The sequence below is a fragment of the Cydia amplana genome, chromosome 20 (assembly GCF_948474715.1).
Source record: "Cydia amplana chromosome 20, ilCydAmpl1.1, whole genome shotgun sequence".
Classification (NCBI taxonomy): Eukaryota; Metazoa; Arthropoda; class Insecta; order Lepidoptera; family Tortricidae; genus Cydia; species Cydia amplana.
In genome coordinates, this window is record NC_086088.1 from 7,800,832 (window position 1) to 7,819,524 (window position 18,693).

An 18,693-nucleotide genomic window follows, 5' to 3' on the forward strand; every position below is an offset into this window, starting at 1 on the left:
GAATAAAAAAAATCTATGATTGAACTGAATTACCTTCCTACCACGTATATAATAGTATGCATAAATAGGTAGAACAATTAGGTAAACCTTGGTAAAACTGTTATCGTTATCCGCATATAATTTGTGGAGTTTTACAGTACTTACATGAAATAACGTTAATAAACGTAATTGTCGTGAAATAATTAAATTAGAGAAAATAAACCCTCAAATGCTCAAGAATTTAAGAACCTATACGATACGACAATAAAAAGTACCTAAACACTTTTTATACATAGGTAATTGATTTTATAATTGGTGATAGGTACCTATAACTGATATACATGTTGAATCTTACAACATATATGTACCTAATCTACATAGTAAAGTAAATAGTATTGAACAATCTGTTAATTAATAAATGTATTAAAATTATAGCCGGTCAAACATGTTTGTCAGTAGAAAAAGGCGCGATATTCAAATTTTCTATGGGACAATAACCCTTCGCGTCTACATTTTTTAAATTTGCCGCTTTTTTCTACTGGCGGAAATGGCTTGACAGAGTTCCTATAAGTATTTAAAAAACTTATAGAAGTTAATTTCGAAATGTATAATTTTCTTCGATGGGCGTAAAGAGATAACTAGCAAAAACCTGTCTCTTTCTCTCTTGATCCTGAATTATTGTACCTCTCTCGGTCTTTTCATCTTAAAGCGGAACTCCAAAAAGGCTATTTTACAGCTTAATTCCTTAGCTCCTTCCTTTCGCATCGCATGTGTAATAAGACAAGCATCCGTCTTATGAAAGCGCCTTCCAAGAAAATATCATCAATTACGGAAAAGGAAAAAGAAACTTTCATTTTATTTTATTTCCTTGCCGCAGCAGCACCTACGAGTTCCGTAAAAAATACAAATTTGTAGGATGTAGGTGGATAATATGTATAATGCATTTTTGTATTTATTGTAGGTACAAATCCAAGACAGAGGTATCTGATGCGGCTTCCGTCAAAGTGTGAACGTGTCATTATAAGCGTAATTAAAATTGCTAAAAAGCGGCAAAGTGCGAGTCGGACTCGCCCATGAAGGGTTCCGTATTTAGGGGATTTATGACGTATTAAAAAAAAAGCGGCCAAGTGCGAGTCGGACTCGCCCATGAAGGGTTCGGTATTTAGGCGATTTATGACGTATAAAAAAAAAACTACTTACTAGATCTCGTTCAAACCAATTTTCAGTGGAAGATTACATGGTAATGTACATCATATATTTTTTTTAGTTTTATCATTCTCTTATTTTAGAAGTTACAGGGGGGGGGGACACACATTTTACCACTTTGGAAGTGTCTCTCGCGCAAACTATTCAGTTTAGAAAAAAATGATATTAGAAACCTCAATATCATTTTTGAAGACCTATCCAGAGATACCCCACACGTATGGGTTTGATAAAAAAAATTTTTTTGAGTTTCAGTTCGAAGTATGGGGAACCCCAAAAATGTATTGTTTTTTTTTTCTATTTTTGTGTGAAAATCTTAATGCGGTTCACAGAATACATCTACTTACCAAGTTTCAACAGTATAGTTCTTATAGTTTCGGAGAAAAGTGGCTGTGACATACGGACGGACAGACAGACGGACAGACAGACAGACAGACAGACAGACAGACAGACAGACAGACAGACAGACAGACATGACGAATCTATAAGGGTTCCGTTTTTTGCCATTTGGCTACGGAACCCTAAAAACTACTTACTAGATCTCGTTCAAACCAATTTTCGGTGGAAGTTTGCATGGTAATGTACATCATATTTTTTTTTAATTTTATCATTCTCTTATTTTAGAAGTTACAGGGGGGGGGGACACACATTTTACCACTTTGGAAGTGTCTCTCGCGCAAACTATTCAGTTTAGATAAAAATTATATTAGAAACCTCAACATCATTTTTGAAGACCTATCCCTATACCTATATAGACCTATATAGATACCCCACACGTATGAGTTTGATGAAAAAAAAATTTTGAGTTTCAGTATGGGGAACCCCCAAAATTTATGGTTTTTTTTCTATTTTTGTGTGAAAATCTTAATGCGGTTCACAGAATACATCTAAGTACTTACCAAGTTTCAACAGTACCTATAGACCCTATAGTTCTTATAGTTTCGGAAAAAAGTGGCTGTGACATACGGACGGACAGACAGACGGATGCCATTGCCATTTGGCTACGGAACCCTAAAAATTAAAAATATTTTTACTTTGGCTAATTAAAAAGCAAAATTATAAAACGGTACCAAACCGACATCTTATGTGAGTAATATTTTAGATCGTCTAATAGCGTCGTAATATGTTGTTGTTCTTAGTAATTTGACATGATGCATTCTACGGGGCTACCGCAAAAACCAAAATTCGCAAATTGCGGGGATCTTTCTCTTTTACTCCAATGAAAGCGTAATTAGAGTGACAGAAAAATGCCCGCAATTTTCCAATTTCCATTTTCGCGGTTATAGCTCTGTGCAGTTAGTTTGGGTCGACTGTACATCAGCATAATGGGCCTTACGCCATCTTAATAAGGAACTACGAAAACTCTGATGAAACCAAATAGTTAAAATTAATAGGTATTTTAAGTTTCTAATTAACTAATACAGTCGCCATCAGATATATCGGAGCTGCTAAGCCGCTCACAAATATCTGAACACACCTCTATTGTCAGGGTGTTAGAGTGCGTGCTCAGATATTGTGAACACCTTCGCCGGTCCGATATATCTGATGGCGACTGTACCTACCTAAGCTGTATGACTTAATTGTTCTTAAAGAAACAAGCATCTTGCACAACAAAGTAGAAAATAATTACAGCATTTCCTATTACTTGTAAACCGTGGGCTCTAAACCTGAAACTCCAAAAGCCCGCCCTAAGCGCACTCATACAGGCTCCATCAAAGATGATAGAGCGACCATAAGCGGCGAATTACTATCCAATCCTGCGAGTGAAATAACAGATCATTGTTTGGCCTTCATTACCCGGCCACCCAGCTCGTCTGCCCTCTCCCTCGCACACGCGGTGGTCCGTAACAAGACCTAACAAGGAGAGGGCAAATGGCCACATATGATGGCCATTTTTTACGATATTACAGTGTTTATAATAAATCGGCGGAGGTAATCGATGGGACAGAATTAAAATTGCATTAATTCGGACGCGCTTATATCATGCGAGTGGTGATTTATTTTGCGGTGCTGGTTGCTTCTGTTGATTTTGTATTGAATAGTGATTTTTTTGGCAAACAAGCATACGGCCCACCTGATGGTAAGTAGTCACCGTAGCCTTTAGACGCCTGGTAGGCGTCGCCTGCAACTCCAGAGGTGTTACATGCGCGTTGCCGACCTTTTAAAAACCTGTACCCTTTTGGAAGAACCCCATACTGTAGCACTCGGGAAAACCTCGGAAAGGAGCATTCCACAGCCGGAGCGTTCGCGGGAGGAAACTCCTCTAAACCGCACAGTACGCGACCGTTTAGGTTCTAGGATGGTTTTCATGGTTTCATAAAAATCGATAAAATCAAAATATGATTTTGCTGAAAACGAATGTCGGTTATACTATACTTAATGACGCACCATCCCACTAACCAGGGATTTGTGTTTATTTGTTTTCTCTAACATAGGTCTTAAGTTAAGAGTTAAGTAACCAAATTATGAAACCTGTTTTCTGAAATAAATTATTTTTATTTATTTATTTTTTATTTATCCGGTTAAACCCGGAGTTACCAGTACAATTGGACACTGGGTTAACGGTTTAACGGGTTAACTCTGGGTTAGTGGGAAGTTGCAAGTGGCGCTTAGGTACTGAAATAAATCTCCCTACAGTAACGCTATTTTGGAAACTGTGATGCAACTCATAGGCTCATAGCTACATAATATGTACATTGTACGAGCACACTTTGGACAGTAGCAAAATCATCATACATTTGATGGAAGCACTTTTTTAAAGAAGGTTTAAAAGTAGTTTAACGACATCTACGCGGGTAAAGTCGCGGACAGAGGCTCTAGTCTAGCCTACAGGATAAGATATAAAAGATTTGCATGAAATATAAACGTACAACGTACCTACAACCAGTTTTTCCATTTTCATGCCTGTGAAACTAAGGTAGAGTACCTACTTATCACAATTTTGCACAATCCGACAATCATGGACGTAATTTTATATATCTTGTACGGCAAACTTGGTTCGCACGTTTTTGCCTGATCTTTCACGACCCTATTCTTTTGCCTATGCCTGTCTGTGTCTAGTCCCGACCATAGAGGCATCAATCATTGGGGTGTCAAATAAGTTGTCGAAGTGTATCGTGAGCCTTTTGTTTAAAGTTTAACTGTAAGCAACAGCTTTAACTTCCTATTGTAAAATTATTTCTTTGCTTTCGGTGCAATTACAATTTCCTCATTAGGTACATTCAAGGGTAAAAATATGGGTGCACTCATCATACTCAAAAATATGTCCCATAGCTCTTATGTCAGGACATATTTTTGAGTAAGTTGTTTGCGCCCATAATTTTTGGTACACTTGACTGATGTCATAGAAAATCATCTTGAATTTTAAATAAGTAGTTACCAAATCATTTAAGACATAATTACGTTTAAACTTAATTTTAAATGGAATTATTGAGGTATATAAATAAAACTACTTTCCCTGAAGCTCATATGCGTAGAGTTATAACTTCAAACACCCTATCACCAGCGCCCTAAATTTCAGCAATAAACCAGCAGAACTACAAACGGCAGCTCTCTAATTACAAAACTTAATTAAATTACGACAAAAACTTAAACAAACATAGATTACGAGTATAGGAGCGAGCGAGGCGGGCGGCGCGGCGGCGGGCGGGGCCTCGTGCGGCGAACCCACGTACTTAGGCCGCTATGTGAGGTCCCGATTGTAATTTATTAAGGCCCCACAAATACAGACTTTCGAAACACATTCAAGCCTTATGAAATATTGTAAAGACGCCCCGTTTTTTCAATGGATAACGGTGTAAACTAATGCTAATTAAGCTATCTAGCATTGTTGACGAGCTTTTTGGTAACACGTTTTTCCTTTCACCGATTACTTTAATAATTCTGAATTATTAGTTTTATTGCGAGCTCGTGAAGAGCACACATTTGGTGAAGTTTTGTGAAAGCGTAGAATTGGATGCGTAATGTCGGTTCATGGGTGACGGCGGGTCGTGTCGTCGGGAGTAATCTGCGCGTCACGATTCTATTTGCTTGACTAATTTGCTCCCATAAACCTTTCTCGTAGTTTAATACAGTCATGTACCTATGCGTAATTAGGTTGCAAACATTTTCCGGAACTGATGACTGTTTTTTTAGGGTTCCGTAGCCAAATGGCAAAAAACGGAACCCTTATAGATTCGTCATGTCTGTCCGTCTGTCTGTCCGTCCGTATGTCACAGCCACTTTTCTCCGAAACTATAAAAACGAAACTTGGTAAGTAGATGTATTCTGTGAACCGCATTAAGATTTTCACACAAAAATAGAAAAAAAAACAATAATTTTTTGGGGTTCCCCATACTTCGAACTGAAACTCAAAAATTTTTTTTTCATCAAACCCATACGTGTGGGGTATTTATGGATAGGTCTTCAAAAATGATATTGAGGTTTCAATATCATTTTTTTCTAAACTGAATAGTTTGCGCGAGAGACACTTCCAAAGTGGTAAAATGATGAAACTAAAAAAAATATACGATGTACATTACCATGTAAACTTCCACCGAAAATTGGTTTGAACGAGATCTAGTAAGTAGTTTTTTTTAATACGTCATAAATCGCCTAAATACGGAACCCTTCATGGGCGAGTCCGACTCGCACTTGGCCGCTTTTTAGAAGGATCTATTGATTTAAAGGTAAGGTTAGGTAAGTAGGGGTACTAATAATTCCTCTACTGTTTTGGTACCAAAACTGATGTATGAAGTGAGCACTCTATGCCGACTATAATATGTATGTAGTATGTACCGTAAAACGGGGTGAATAGGTTTCGCGGGAAGAGGTGGGTTATGCATGGGGAGAGAAGGTTTGAGAGGGGGGTGAGAAGGGATTTTTAAGGCTACTGCTACAAAAATAATGTATCTATAGAAATACGGATAATAAAAAAAATCGATACAACAATCTTCCAAAATCACCTTTGTATGAAAACCCCTCTCACCCCAAATACGAGGCACTACGGGGTGAGGTAGGTTTTCCTCTTTATCGTCAAAGTTATGAAATGGAACTACCCAAAATAAAATAAAAACTAAAATACAAACGCCCGGAACACTTATTATATATAAAGTAAAGTAAAGTATAAAGTAAGTCAGTGTATGTAGTGGTATTGACTACTCGTTTTCAATTCTATTAGTAGAATTTACATGGCTATTACTGAATGAAATACATGAAATCCAGAGGTCGAATTTCAAAAATCGGCCCCCTGTAACACAGCCAAGTTATGTACCTACGGTTTTTTTAGTATAGGTACCTAACGACACAATCCACATACTAACGCCTCGGTGTCGTAAGTGGTGGTGAATGGGCCAGTAGGCAAGTTGAGTAGGCAGTTACTTACCTACTCATCTAAGGTATTTATCAGTTTCCAATTACACTCCCACTCGGATTCTCTAATTTTAGTTCACGGAATTAGCTCTTGTGGTTATTGAGGCCTTCAATGATTTATAATCGTGTAAATCATGTAATCGGAATTGGTTAAACGCACTTACTTTGGTTACGAAAGAAGACGAGCGAATCACGTCTAAAGGGCAATGGGTTTTGCTTAAATTCGGATAGGCCATGTGTGGCATATGTTAATACAAACTAATGGCGATGAGTCTGAGACAATTTTAATTTGATAGGTACTCGTATTTGGAAAGCGCCTGACTACATCAGACGGGCGCAACCCGGGCCTATGTCACCGGACCAATACTGAGGAGAGATAGAGTAGAGCTGAATGTCTACCAAAAGAAGCCCACACACTTTTATTTATGAAAATGAATTAAAAAAAAAAGAAAGAATTAAAATGCAACTAAAAAGAAAACTATAGATGGTCAAGCAGATCTTGTCAGTAGAAAAAGGCGCGAACTACCTACTACTATACATACCTACATCCTATATCTATCAATTCCTCAACATCATGACCTAGTTCCGTTTCTGCTATGATAAACGATATATTTCCATTTTTAAATTTAATAATTAAAACTACGAAATTCGAACAAATACGACATCTAGCGCTACTTAGTCAAACTACTTTAGTTTTGCTATTCGACACTAGATGACGTTAAGAAAAGGTTTCAGTAGCGTCATCTAATAGCGAATAGCCAAACTCTTTATTTTTACCACTGGCAATATCTTACAAGCTGTTTAAGTCATGTTATAAAATGCTGATAATCTGATAAGTTTCTTCGAAATTACTGGTGTGTCAATGTCATTACGACCGATGTCAACAACATTATCAAGTGTTAACCAGCGTTGCCAGATGGGTACGCCATAGTACGCCTTGCGTACTATTTTATGGTCTTGCGTACTCGCGTACTCATCCGGCGATTTGCGTACTATTTTTATATTGTATCACCTGACAGCAGTGACAGCCTGTTACTCCACTTGAACAGAATACATATTTGTTAGGTTTCCGATTAATATTATTTAGGAACGCACCCAAAAAAATTTAACTACTCAAACATACTTCTATAGATTATCTGTGCCTGTCGCACGCACGTGACAAGCAAGTGACACTGCCAATGGTCAAACTAATGACATTAGCACCATCAACATCATAGTCAAGGCAAAATCGAGTAGTTTAGTTTAGTTTAACTCATCAACGGTACCTGTCATTCCCATACATTTTTTATCGATTCGTTAGCGATATCGTTTTTCGAAACGCGTTTTGGCTAGGCCCCCTGTATGTTTTGTTTTGGTTAATTTGGTTTGAGCTATGCCTATGCTCTGCTGTTATTGTGTCGGCGCTTTGGTTTGTCGTTTTCTAAGTTTTCTTTGGCGGTTTAATTTTCAATATTATCATGTTTGTTGTTTATAATAGTTGTTATATCGATCAAAAAAGGATCAAATTGTGAGTTAGTATTACTATACATTCTTTTCTTTAATTGGATCGGATGTTAACCATATATTATGATAACAGCTGAATTATAGTCATAATACATACAGTTTAAAACGATAATACAATTTTCCGCGTAATACTCCATTTTACATTTGTACCAGTAACTTGGTTTCATACCTCTTTTCACCCTACAGAAAACGAAGTTTTACTGTATTTCTTCAAGCAAATCTTGTCAGTAAAACAAGGCGCGAAATTCAAATTTTGTATGGGATGATAATATATCCCTTCGCGCCTACATTTTTCATATTTGCCGCCTTTTTCAGCCATGCGGTAGAATGAGATAGCAATATCACTTGCTCCCTCTAACGCATAAATGCGTCCCTTGGAGTGGCCGGCGATGGCCCATTGTGTACGGGCCTTAACAATAACTAGTGAGTTTTGGTTGTCACTGTTGTCAGCTGACGAAATGATAAAGCTGTGTCCAGACGATATTTACCAAAGCTAGTTTACCTGAACTTATTTTAAGCCCCTCCACACTCGCGCGCGAAGCGCGAACGTGAGTGTGGAATCGATTTTCGAACTTCGCGCCGCGATTCACGCACATGGTCTGGAGGGGGCTCTAGAGTAAGTACTTTTAATATGTGTGTATATAAGGATTTGTATGCAACTGTACATATAGCTGGTTAAGCAGATTTTGTCAGTAGAAAAAGGCGGCAAATTTGAAAAATGTAGGCGCGAAGGGATATCGTCTCATAGAGAATTTGAATTTCGCGCCTTTTTTTACTGACAAGATTTGCTTGAACAGCTATAATTCTCGTTTCATAAAACCACTTTCGAATTTTGAGGCCTCTCATTATGCACCAGTTGCACAAATTACTATTTTACAGTAAATTTTATACTGCGTACTCAAACTTGAATTTGCGTACTATTTTTAAGAGGTGTGCGTAACGGAACGTAAAACCCATCTGGCAACACTGGTGTTAACGTTTAGTACGTAAATAAACATAATACGTTTTTATCATTCCTATGATATAAATAATAACTATAATAAGTGATATTTCGATTATTTACCTTATACTTGTTCTTTTAGTCATGAACAATCAATTAATTAAAAGAATAATCAACACTAACAACGAACCTTGTCCAGAATTCCTGTACCACAATCCGCTCCTCGACAAAAATGTTACGGACGCGCTCTCCAAGAGTTTTATCAAGATTCTCAAGATATCTAATCAAAATTCTACCTCGAATAATAATGTGAGACTGTCTGTATTACAAAATATTCGGAAAATCTGCAAAACAGAACCAGAAGGACACTCCCAAGTGGATGATCATTTCACTGAGTTTTTAACGGAAATTTATAAAAGCGATATCAGTGAACGTGCAAATAATACGCAGGAATCGGTGGATAAAAAGTTAGATGCGTTCCTCGTAAGAAAGCTTACACATATGGATGTGAACTCCAGTTTTCAATCAATAATAAATCCTGAAGTTATTCAAGCTTTGATAAACTTGAATCAAAATGGCGTGTACATGGAAACATTAGCGAAAGATATTATCCACTGGAATGTAGAGAGCGAGAGATATTCCAATGTCTTGAAAGAATTATGGAATCATAACACTAGTGGTTCAAGTATGTTAAGCAATGATATTTCCATTAAAATGAAACCCCAAATAGAGATGCTGGTACTTAATATTTGCAATAATTTATTTGAAACAAGGAACCAGGATATTCAAGATGTTTTGAAGACTAAAGATTCAACGGAACTTCTAAGAAACTGTTTAAAATCTACTCAGTGCTTTCAAATGTGCAGTGGGATCCTAAACTTTTTATTTATAATGACCAACTTTAACCCGGAGCTGCAAAAGTTTATCCCGGAGTTTGCTAAATACGTAAAATTGAATTGTTCGTTTGATACATGTGCTTTGTATCCATTTCATCTTAGTTCCTTAGTTATATTACTTGACTTTGAATTGGACGAACTACCGGAATCTCTGAAGGACAGTTATATTCAACCAACTATAAGCCAATTACATAAACTGCATAAGGATAGTGAAAATGATTTAATTTTATTACTATCTCATTTTCCACAGTGGTTTGATATTTATTTTTATAAGAAAAACTTGTAATTTTTAGCTAAAAACGTGTTAATTACAAATAGAATTTAATTTAATTTAACACTTTTGTTATTTTGAAGCTTTTAATGTTTCTTAACACTCAATTTTGTTCATTTATTTTTGTTAATAGTTAACATGCCGGAAGAGCAGGATCTCCTGTCTAGGAGATCTCAACCTTTATTAATTAATCTGTATTGTTAAACAGAAATAACCATTTTTTTAGAATTAAAACAAGACTGGAAATCTGAATAGATGTAAGTTATAGTTTTATTTTAATAAATAAACAATACTTTTACTTCTTTTCAGTTTTTAATCATAACTATTCATAGTTACAGTAAAGAAACAGCCTAAAATTAAGAATGAAGGAAAACAAAAGCAAACTTAATTTTAATAACAAAAACAAAAAAACAAAATCAAAAACATGAAAAAATTACATTTTCAGTAAACAGTTATGTGCACTAACACATTTTACTGATGCTGCTAAACATGCATTTTTTACATAAATATGACCTATGCAAGTACCCAAACAATTTCATGTTATTTTTCCTGTGTGGGCTGCTTGAGACCTCTTTTTAAACCTAAGCTGACCAATTTTGCTAACAATTCCTCTTTGTCGAAAGATAGTATTTCCAGCTTTTCACTTACAGAGTCATCATTCATGACAGTTTTAACCGTGTTATGCTTCCCGCTATGTATGTGTTTATCCAATGTGTCCCAAAATGCAAACATTAGGTTGCAAACTGCACAGTGGTACAGATTAGGACGTACCTGTGAACAAAATTTGATGTTTTTTTTTATAATTTGCATCATGGTATTAAAATACAGTGGAGATTAAACATGTTCCAACAATAATTATTACCTCTCTAATAAATTCATCCTCAATTGTAGTTATGAGTTCAGCATTATGAAAGTTTTTTCTGTGGGTTTCTGAGAGACAGTGTTCTTCGTATTCTTTTTGTTTATAAGTATTGTCACATGCATAACATTTGAATTTCTCACATTGAGGATCATGGATCTCGGAAACAAGTGTTAAAGAAGTCACATCAGCAGCAAACTGTTCGTTGATCCACAAGGAATGCATAACTTTAGAATAACCAACTGTCTCTATAAAGTCCTTCACATTTTTTGTCTTATACTCCGGCTTGACATGGAGTTTCCCATTTTTTAAATCTAATTGTGCCATATGAACATATCCTTTCAAATGTTCCGTAAATTTCTTCATATGAGCTGATATATATGTGCCACATAGCAAACAGTAACCCTTATCCCCTGGAAATACCAGTTTGATAAAATTCTCCCTCCCAAATTTGGCTAGTTCAGCCCTTAACTTACCATGATCATAGATTTCTTTATTAGATCTCTTAATTCTGAGAGACTTAAATACCTTTTCCATGGCCACTGGAGCTTGTTTAATCTTATCTTTGTCTGTTATGTTATGAATTTTCTTATGCTCTATCATGAATTTGAAGTTTATATTCACGTAGGCAGTACAAATCTTGCAAGTGGCCACTCTGTTTTCCAGATCGATATCAAAATAGTCTTTCTGAGTACTAATAAGTTTAACGGCCACATCCAGTTTCTTTTCGTGATCGGTTTTGGCATTGTTCACATTGTGTGCGTTTGTCTTCTCTACGTGAACTTCATCTTTCCAGTGTTCACTCTTAGCTTGTATTTGAAATGTTGTCTTACACAGAAAGCAGTAACCATACTTGTCTTTAAACTAAAAAACATAAGCATATAATTACTGTAATATTTAGATATAAAATAAGAAATATAGGTCCTATTTTTATTGAGATAGTATTAGTAGGATAACCAGCACTCGCTTCCATTCTCATCTAGGTGTATTTTATGCAACTTGATTATTAGGAAAGAAGCATAACTAAAAATCTTTGTAATGCCCAATAATGAAAGTAGTAAGAATGGTAGCAACAAATCTGTTTAACCTCTTACTAGGTACTTATATAAAATTAGTAGGTAATACCAAAGAGAATTGATTGTACTACTCAATCAATGTATCTTTGGTAATACCAAAACCACTGAAAACTTACCTCCCTATAAAACAAGCCTTCCTCATTCAGAATAATCTTACTTTGAATCATAGTTATCATGTGGTCTGACAATGAAACATGTTTCATAAATTGATCCACAGCAGTATCACAGAATATGCATTTTGAATCAATTATCCCATACCACTCTTTATTAGGAATCTTAATTATATTTTTATCCTTCCCTATATATGTTAAGCTAGACTCTCTTTTACACAGTGAGGGTCGAAGTTCTATTTCGGGGTCAGCTTTACGCTTTTGATGACATTCATCCTGTATGTGCTTTGGTATTTCCGAAATTGTACTCAAAATCAGGTTACAATGCTCACAGAAGTACTTATCATCGATCTGTTGATAAAATTAGAAATTAAAGTTGTTTTCAACTGTAAATGGATCGTCTATAGTTGAACTCATTAGAAAAGTCATACCTTAAAAATGCGATCCCTTTTAAACTTCGGCAAAGGGCTTAGGACTTTGATACCTTTCCGGTGTTTCTCCCATCTTAAATGCTTCTCCAACTCGTCTACTGCTAGAAACGACTCCTTGCATAGCAGACAATGGTGGTTCAAGTCCCCGACCAAAATGAAATTCTTGGAATATTTGTTCATTTTACCGAATACACTTGAAGAAAGGATTGATATGTTTTCCACGTATAAATCGAATTACTCTAATGAAATACAAGAACTATCGTGGGTAGAAGATAGAAAACCCGTAGAAAACATTACAAACTTGAAGGCAGTTTTTAGTTTACGATTCTCGCTGATTCCATAGTCCGAACTTTTTGGCGGCGGGACTTGAAGGCAGTTAGCTGAAGGTTGCCACATGAAAATATCTACATTTTTACATTTTGTTAATGAGACACGAGTAAGACTTTTTATAAACTTAGTGGATTATGGATTGGAGAATATGTTTCGCTTTTACCCAGTAATAGCAGTAATATCATACTAATGTTTTTGTGGCATGTGACGCAAATCACGGTGACGACTACCTATATAAATATAGTGTGTCAAAGGTCTGTTTGATTTCAAACATAGACAGAGAGAATCATACTATCTTTGTCTTACTCTAGTACTAGCACCCAAAAGAAAAGGATGAGTATAGTTTTTTTTGTTCCTATTTACTGACAAGATTTGGTTGACCCAGTATACTTACTTTACTCTTTGATGACGACCATGTGACGACGGACAGTTTTTTATGTGTGGCAACCTACACATAACGTTCCATTCTGATGATTTGTTACAATTATCAATTTGTCACATCGCTCACATAACAATATTAGAATAACATAATTGATCTAAAACATTTGTAAGTGAATTAATTGAAGCTGTTTTATATAACTGATTGTTTTATTTTACTTACAGAAAATAATGCTCTTGCCGATTACTTTGACGTTAGAATAGAAATCACAACGCACAGCTATGCGTGAACTGGAATGAATTTCAATGGCCGGACGACGCTTGTTGTGAATTTTCCAAATTTATATTTTAAAACCAGAGTATTTCATGTAATTCAACGAAATACTTTCAATATTTTACGCATACATTCGTAACCTGTTATAACTTCAAACAATGTAACTTCGACAAGTCGCGTTTGCTTAAGATCAGTTGTTATACGATTCGGTGCAGTGGATTTTGGATTGGCTTGGTATAGATTGAAAATGAGTAAAAGACGTCGGGCTTCGTCGGGGGCCAGCCGTGGAGCTGACGGAGACGATAGTGATGATGGAGTGGAACATACGCCTGGGCCTCCGCCTTCGCGTAAAAAGAAAAAGCTGGATCCAGTAAGTTAATGCTAAATAAAATACATTTTGCCGCGCGGCACCTCACTTTATAATATAAACTGTTAAAATAATAAGAGAGAACTACTAAATTGTTAATATACTGAACTAGAATACGGTATTTTTAACTACGTTATTTTAACTATTGAAAATTTCAGAGTGAAATGTGCCAACAGCTGTACGACACTATCAGAGGTTTCAAGAAGGATGATGGTACTTTACTTTGTGACTCATTTATCCGAGCACCCAAAAGACGTCAAGAGCCGCAGTACTATGAAGTAGTGTCGCAGCCTATTGACTTGTTAAGGGTAAGTTTTGTCATTATTATTATAGTCAGATGTCAGATCTGTCCTATTGGAGATATACGTATTTATGTAAGTACTGACAACACTAGATCTAGAAGACAACTTAATCAATTACCGCTTGGGGCCTTGCTGACAGATGGAACGAAAGTGGTTTCATAGCAATTTTTTAAAGGAATCAATCACCTGTAACATATATAAAACCAGCTTTACATAACCTAATTTTATGGTCTTCATTCCATTAAATTTTCGTAAAATTTAAATGTGGGGAAGATCAACATAAAATTTTTAGTTTTTAACCCGTGGAGCGCCCCAAAATTACCGTAGTATGGAACTCCTATACTAGTTACTGGCACACGTGCCTGGTTAGGGCGCTCCACGGGTTAAGAAGATTGTCATAGGGCAAAAACTCTCACATTTGTATTTGTACTTTGCTCAGACAGAAAGGAAGAGCTCCGCTCCTTCTGCTCTATCTTCTGTAAGTGGAGTATGTGTACAACTGCAAGAGTTAGAAAGAGCTTGGAGACCTGATAGACAATCTTCCTGACCTTATCTGGTGTCTAGTTTACTAACATTCAATATGGTTAACCCGGCAAACTTCAAATCAAGGGTGAACAGGCACCTGGGAGAGCTTGCTCCATCGTAGACCACGTCTTCATCTCGGCTAGTCTGTGGCCATGTAAAACCCAATAAAAACAAATTGTTCCAGGTGCAACAGAAGCTCAAAATGGATAATTACGAAGACCTGGATGAGCTGTCGGCAGACATTGAGTTGCTCGTGAACAATGCTAAGGCATTCTACAAGCACGACAGTGTGGAGTACAAGGATGCTATTGAGCTGTGGAAGCTGTATACACAGACCAAACATGCTTTGGAAAATGGTATGATGGGTCTCTATTGTTTCCCAAATAGTTTAAAGTCATAATGTATTGTTTGCCCGCATTTTCGTTAGTCATAATTTATTTGGTTCAGAGACGTGTCACTCTTCAGGATTGCCATAAAACAAATCTAACCTATCTATAGGATAATCCTGAAAAGTTACCGGTTTAAGTTTTATTACTAATAATAATATGACAAACAATACATTATGACCAGAGCTCGGCGGGGTGAGCTATTTACCTTATAATTTGACAAGTCTTACGTCATATTATAAGGAAAATAGCTCACCCCGCCGAGCTCTGATTATGACTTAAAACTTTATGGGAAACAAAGGGACCCCTGGTATGATATATAGCTTGGCAAACACAACTTGTCAGTCGGTAAGAATCAGGAAAATTATACTCTTCCCTTTCTTTTGGGTGCTGTACAGTCAGCTGCAGAGATAAGTAACCCGTAATTAAGGGTGCAGTGTCACACCTTTGTGTTATTTAAAAGAGTATTTTGTGACTAGAATTCAAATTGTTGTTACGCCATTTTGTTTCATAAAAGTAAAATGCATCAATTGGCTAATTTTTTTAAGTGTAAGAAGAAGAAGACAAATTAAGTTGATTGAATAAAGAAGTAGGCCAGTGTTTGTCATAAGCCATAAGTCCTTTCATACTGAAATATGAAAATATTTGATTGTCAAAACTGGCCTTAGCCAAACTTGCCTATTTGTTTAATAAATAAAAATAACATTTATTTTAGGTGAAGAGGTGAAACCACCAAGAGTGTCCCGCACTGGTTCTCTGTCCCGGCGGTCTGATGTAGCCGAGGACCTCTCCGAAACATCCACCAATAACGAGGAAGACAACATATTTGAAGAGCTATTTAGTGCCGTAAGTAGAGTAGACTAAGATCAACTTTAAGATTGCAGTTGTTTTGTACAGTTAATTAAAAGGCAAGTGTCTGGCTTGGCGAGAAAGGGAGTTTGTTTTATCTCACACTAAATACGCACGTAGATACTGAATTAATACATGAAATGAATAAATTAATGTTCTCTAACTAAGCTGCCCAATTGGCTGAACAGCGTGAGCTATTATTGGAAATAGACCCCATATTAAAAGTTGATGCATATAACAGTCCCAGTCATCTTGTACAATTTACAGTCAGCAAAACTATTAGCACCCCTGCATACAAATGTTTTCTTCCATCTACCATATTATGTCACAGATCATGACAGCAAACTCCGAAGGCCGCTCGCTCTACACTGCCTTCCAATTCCTACCATCCAAGCGCCGCTACCCCGAGTACTACCGCGTCATAGACAACCCTATAGACCTGAAGACCATCGCGCAAAAGATTCAGGCCGGAGAGTACACCAACCTGAATGAGATGGAGAAGGATTTACTGCTGATGGTCAGGAATGCTTGTAATTTCAACGAACCTGGGAGCAATATTTATAAGGATGCTAAAGCTTTGAAAAAGGTTAGTGTTTCAAACCCTAGTTTGTTTTTTTGAAGTGAAAACTTCTTTAGCGGCGCTGTGCACTTTTTGTGATGGGGAAAAAATGTTAAACTCGTAACAGGTGTCACGTGACCGTAAGACATAAGACGGACACGTGACCTGATCGAAAAACTGTTACTTTAATGTCATTGAGTTTTTCTTTATTGATTTATATGCCATCTAGTGAGTTTCCCTCTAACTGGTATTAATATAACTCGAGTACTAACAGTGATGTGCTTAGGGGTTTCAAGTAATGCGACGAAACAACGCTAGATGGCGTTAACCTCAATTATACATAGTGCTGCAGACATTTTGCAATAGTGATTGAGTTTTCACTTCTGCCGGCACTCCCTGAGTGCAACCCGTTGTTATTTTTCTGATTGATTCTAATTGCCTCCCAGGCTCCCGGAGTCCTTTGAGCGTCGGCGTCTAGTCAGCACTATAGAAAATGCAGAGATGTACAAAATGGTTTTAAAAAAGCATTTAAATACAAATTGCAAAATACTTTTCAGATTTACTATTTCAAATGCAAAATACCAAATAGTTTTGCGTTTTGTATTTCAAATGCTAAATGCAAAATAGGTATTTTCAAAATACTTTTTCAAAATAAAATACCTTTTGTTCAAATCTCAGATATTTTTATTTATTTTAGGTATTTATCATGAGAATAGCCATAGAATAGATAATGTTCGTCGTTTTCGTTTGACATTGACACTAGTCAGACATAATAGCCGGTTTAGACTCTCGTGGTTCGCAAGCTCGTCGAGCTAATATAATTTAAACACTAACGGCACGGCATAAGGTTTATAACCGAACGACAAGCCGAATGCGAGTGTGTCGAGGCGAGCCACGAGACGCGCCGCGAGTCTAAACGGCTATAAGGCGCGTACTCTGACCAAAGAAGAAAAAAAAAGCGGCCAAGTGCGAGTCGGACTCGCCCATGACGGGTTCCGTATTTAGGGGATTTATGACGTATAAAAAAAAATTAGTTACTAGATCTCGTTCAAACCAATTTTCGGTGGAAGTTTGCATGGTAATGTACATAGAGTAAGACCAAAGAAAGTCTGCAGCGCTAGATTAAAAGTAGTTTTTAAAAATCAGTATGTGACAACACCACAGAAAATGGATTAAATAGTCTTGATACTTGTAAAATTTCTACCATATTTACCGTCTATGAAAAAATTAAGCTGTATGCACAGCTTAATTTTTATGGTAAAATAAATTTCATTTCAACAATAGATGTCACTATTAATATGTAGACATATACTAATATTGATAAATAATATTCGGAGAATGTGACATTTGGCTTCATCAAAATTAATAAGCTTTTGTAATATCCGCGACGGCGGTAAATAGGTACAGAGGGCCTACCGCGAACACCGAAGTTCTCAATATGCGGGAACTTCGGTATCTTTTACTCCCATTAAGGCGTAATTAGATTGACAGAGAAATTGCCCGCAATTTGCGAACTAAAGTTTTCGGAAAAACGAAATAAACCATTAAAACAATAAACATATATTAAAAATAAATTTTAGCTTTAACTAGTAGGTACCCATGCCGTGAGCATAAGCATGGAGGTTGTGGGTTCGAGCTCAAAACCCGACTAGTACCAATGAGTTCTCGAAATGTTAGAGGAAGTTCATAAGTATGCCTATACCTATTAGGTGTGTTCAATTTGCTGTGAAACCTTAGTCTAAACCAATACTATATTATCTAAGTAGGTACATATGGTGAAGTATTAAGATGTTTCATTCCACTTACCCGTCATCAACTCCAAATTTTGTAAACATTGTCGTTTTTCAGCTTGAATCGCCTAGTGCTGACTTTTTATAAGTGTAAAATTATTCGTCATGCGGAAAAGTAACTCCCGCACGCCGGTTTTGTAAGGTTTCACCATGTTTATTCCGTTTATCACAAAACACAACGAATATTTAAACGATTTTGACAAACACATACCATAGTGCATGACGTTTACTGACTGCTAAAAAACATTGCCATATGTAGTTTTTTAATTCGCTGTCATATTATTGCGCTGCAGACTTTCTTTGGTTTGGCTCTACA

At 36.5% G+C, this 18,693-nt stretch overlaps 3 protein-coding genes across 3 annotated transcripts in view; 2 read left to right on the forward strand and 1 right to left on the reverse strand.

Moving 5' to 3' along the window:
* Positions 1-9,077: 9,077 nt before the first annotated feature.
* LOC134657656 (uncharacterized) lies at positions 9,078-10,408 on the forward strand. The gene is made up of 2 exons (XM_063513218.1): positions 9,078-10,171; positions 10,368-10,408. Exon 1 carries the CDS (start codon positions 9,119-9,121, stop codon positions 10,154-10,156), a length of 1,038 nt encoding a protein of 345 aa, XP_063369288.1. The 5' UTR covers positions 9,078-9,118; the 3' UTR covers positions 10,157-10,171; positions 10,368-10,408.
* Positions 10,409-10,644: 236 nt separating this feature from the next.
* Positions 10,645-12,843, reverse strand: LOC134657417 (uncharacterized). Its single transcript, XM_063512963.1, has 4 exons — positions 12,618-12,843; positions 12,193-12,537; positions 11,004-11,864; positions 10,645-10,912 (listed from the first exon to the last, which is right to left on the reverse strand). Exons 1-4 carry the CDS (start codon positions 12,795-12,797, stop codon positions 10,682-10,684), a joined length of 1,617 nt encoding a protein of 538 aa, XP_063369033.1. The 5' UTR covers positions 12,798-12,843; the 3' UTR covers positions 10,645-10,681.
* Positions 12,844-13,630: 787 nt separating this feature from the next.
* LOC134657529 (protein polybromo-1) overlaps positions 13,631-18,693 on the forward strand; it is a 54,400-nt gene continuing 49,337 nt past the window's right edge. Inside the window, exons 1-5 of the mRNA XM_063513104.1 lie at positions 13,631-13,969; positions 14,125-14,274; positions 14,978-15,149; positions 15,895-16,025; positions 16,360-16,614. Coding sequence (XP_063369174.1) covers positions 13,847-13,969; positions 14,125-14,274; positions 14,978-15,149; positions 15,895-16,025; positions 16,360-16,614 — 831 coding nt within the window. The 5' untranslated portion in view covers positions 13,631-13,846. The remainder of the gene's footprint in view (positions 13,970-14,124; positions 14,275-14,977; positions 15,150-15,894; positions 16,026-16,359; positions 16,615-18,693) is intronic.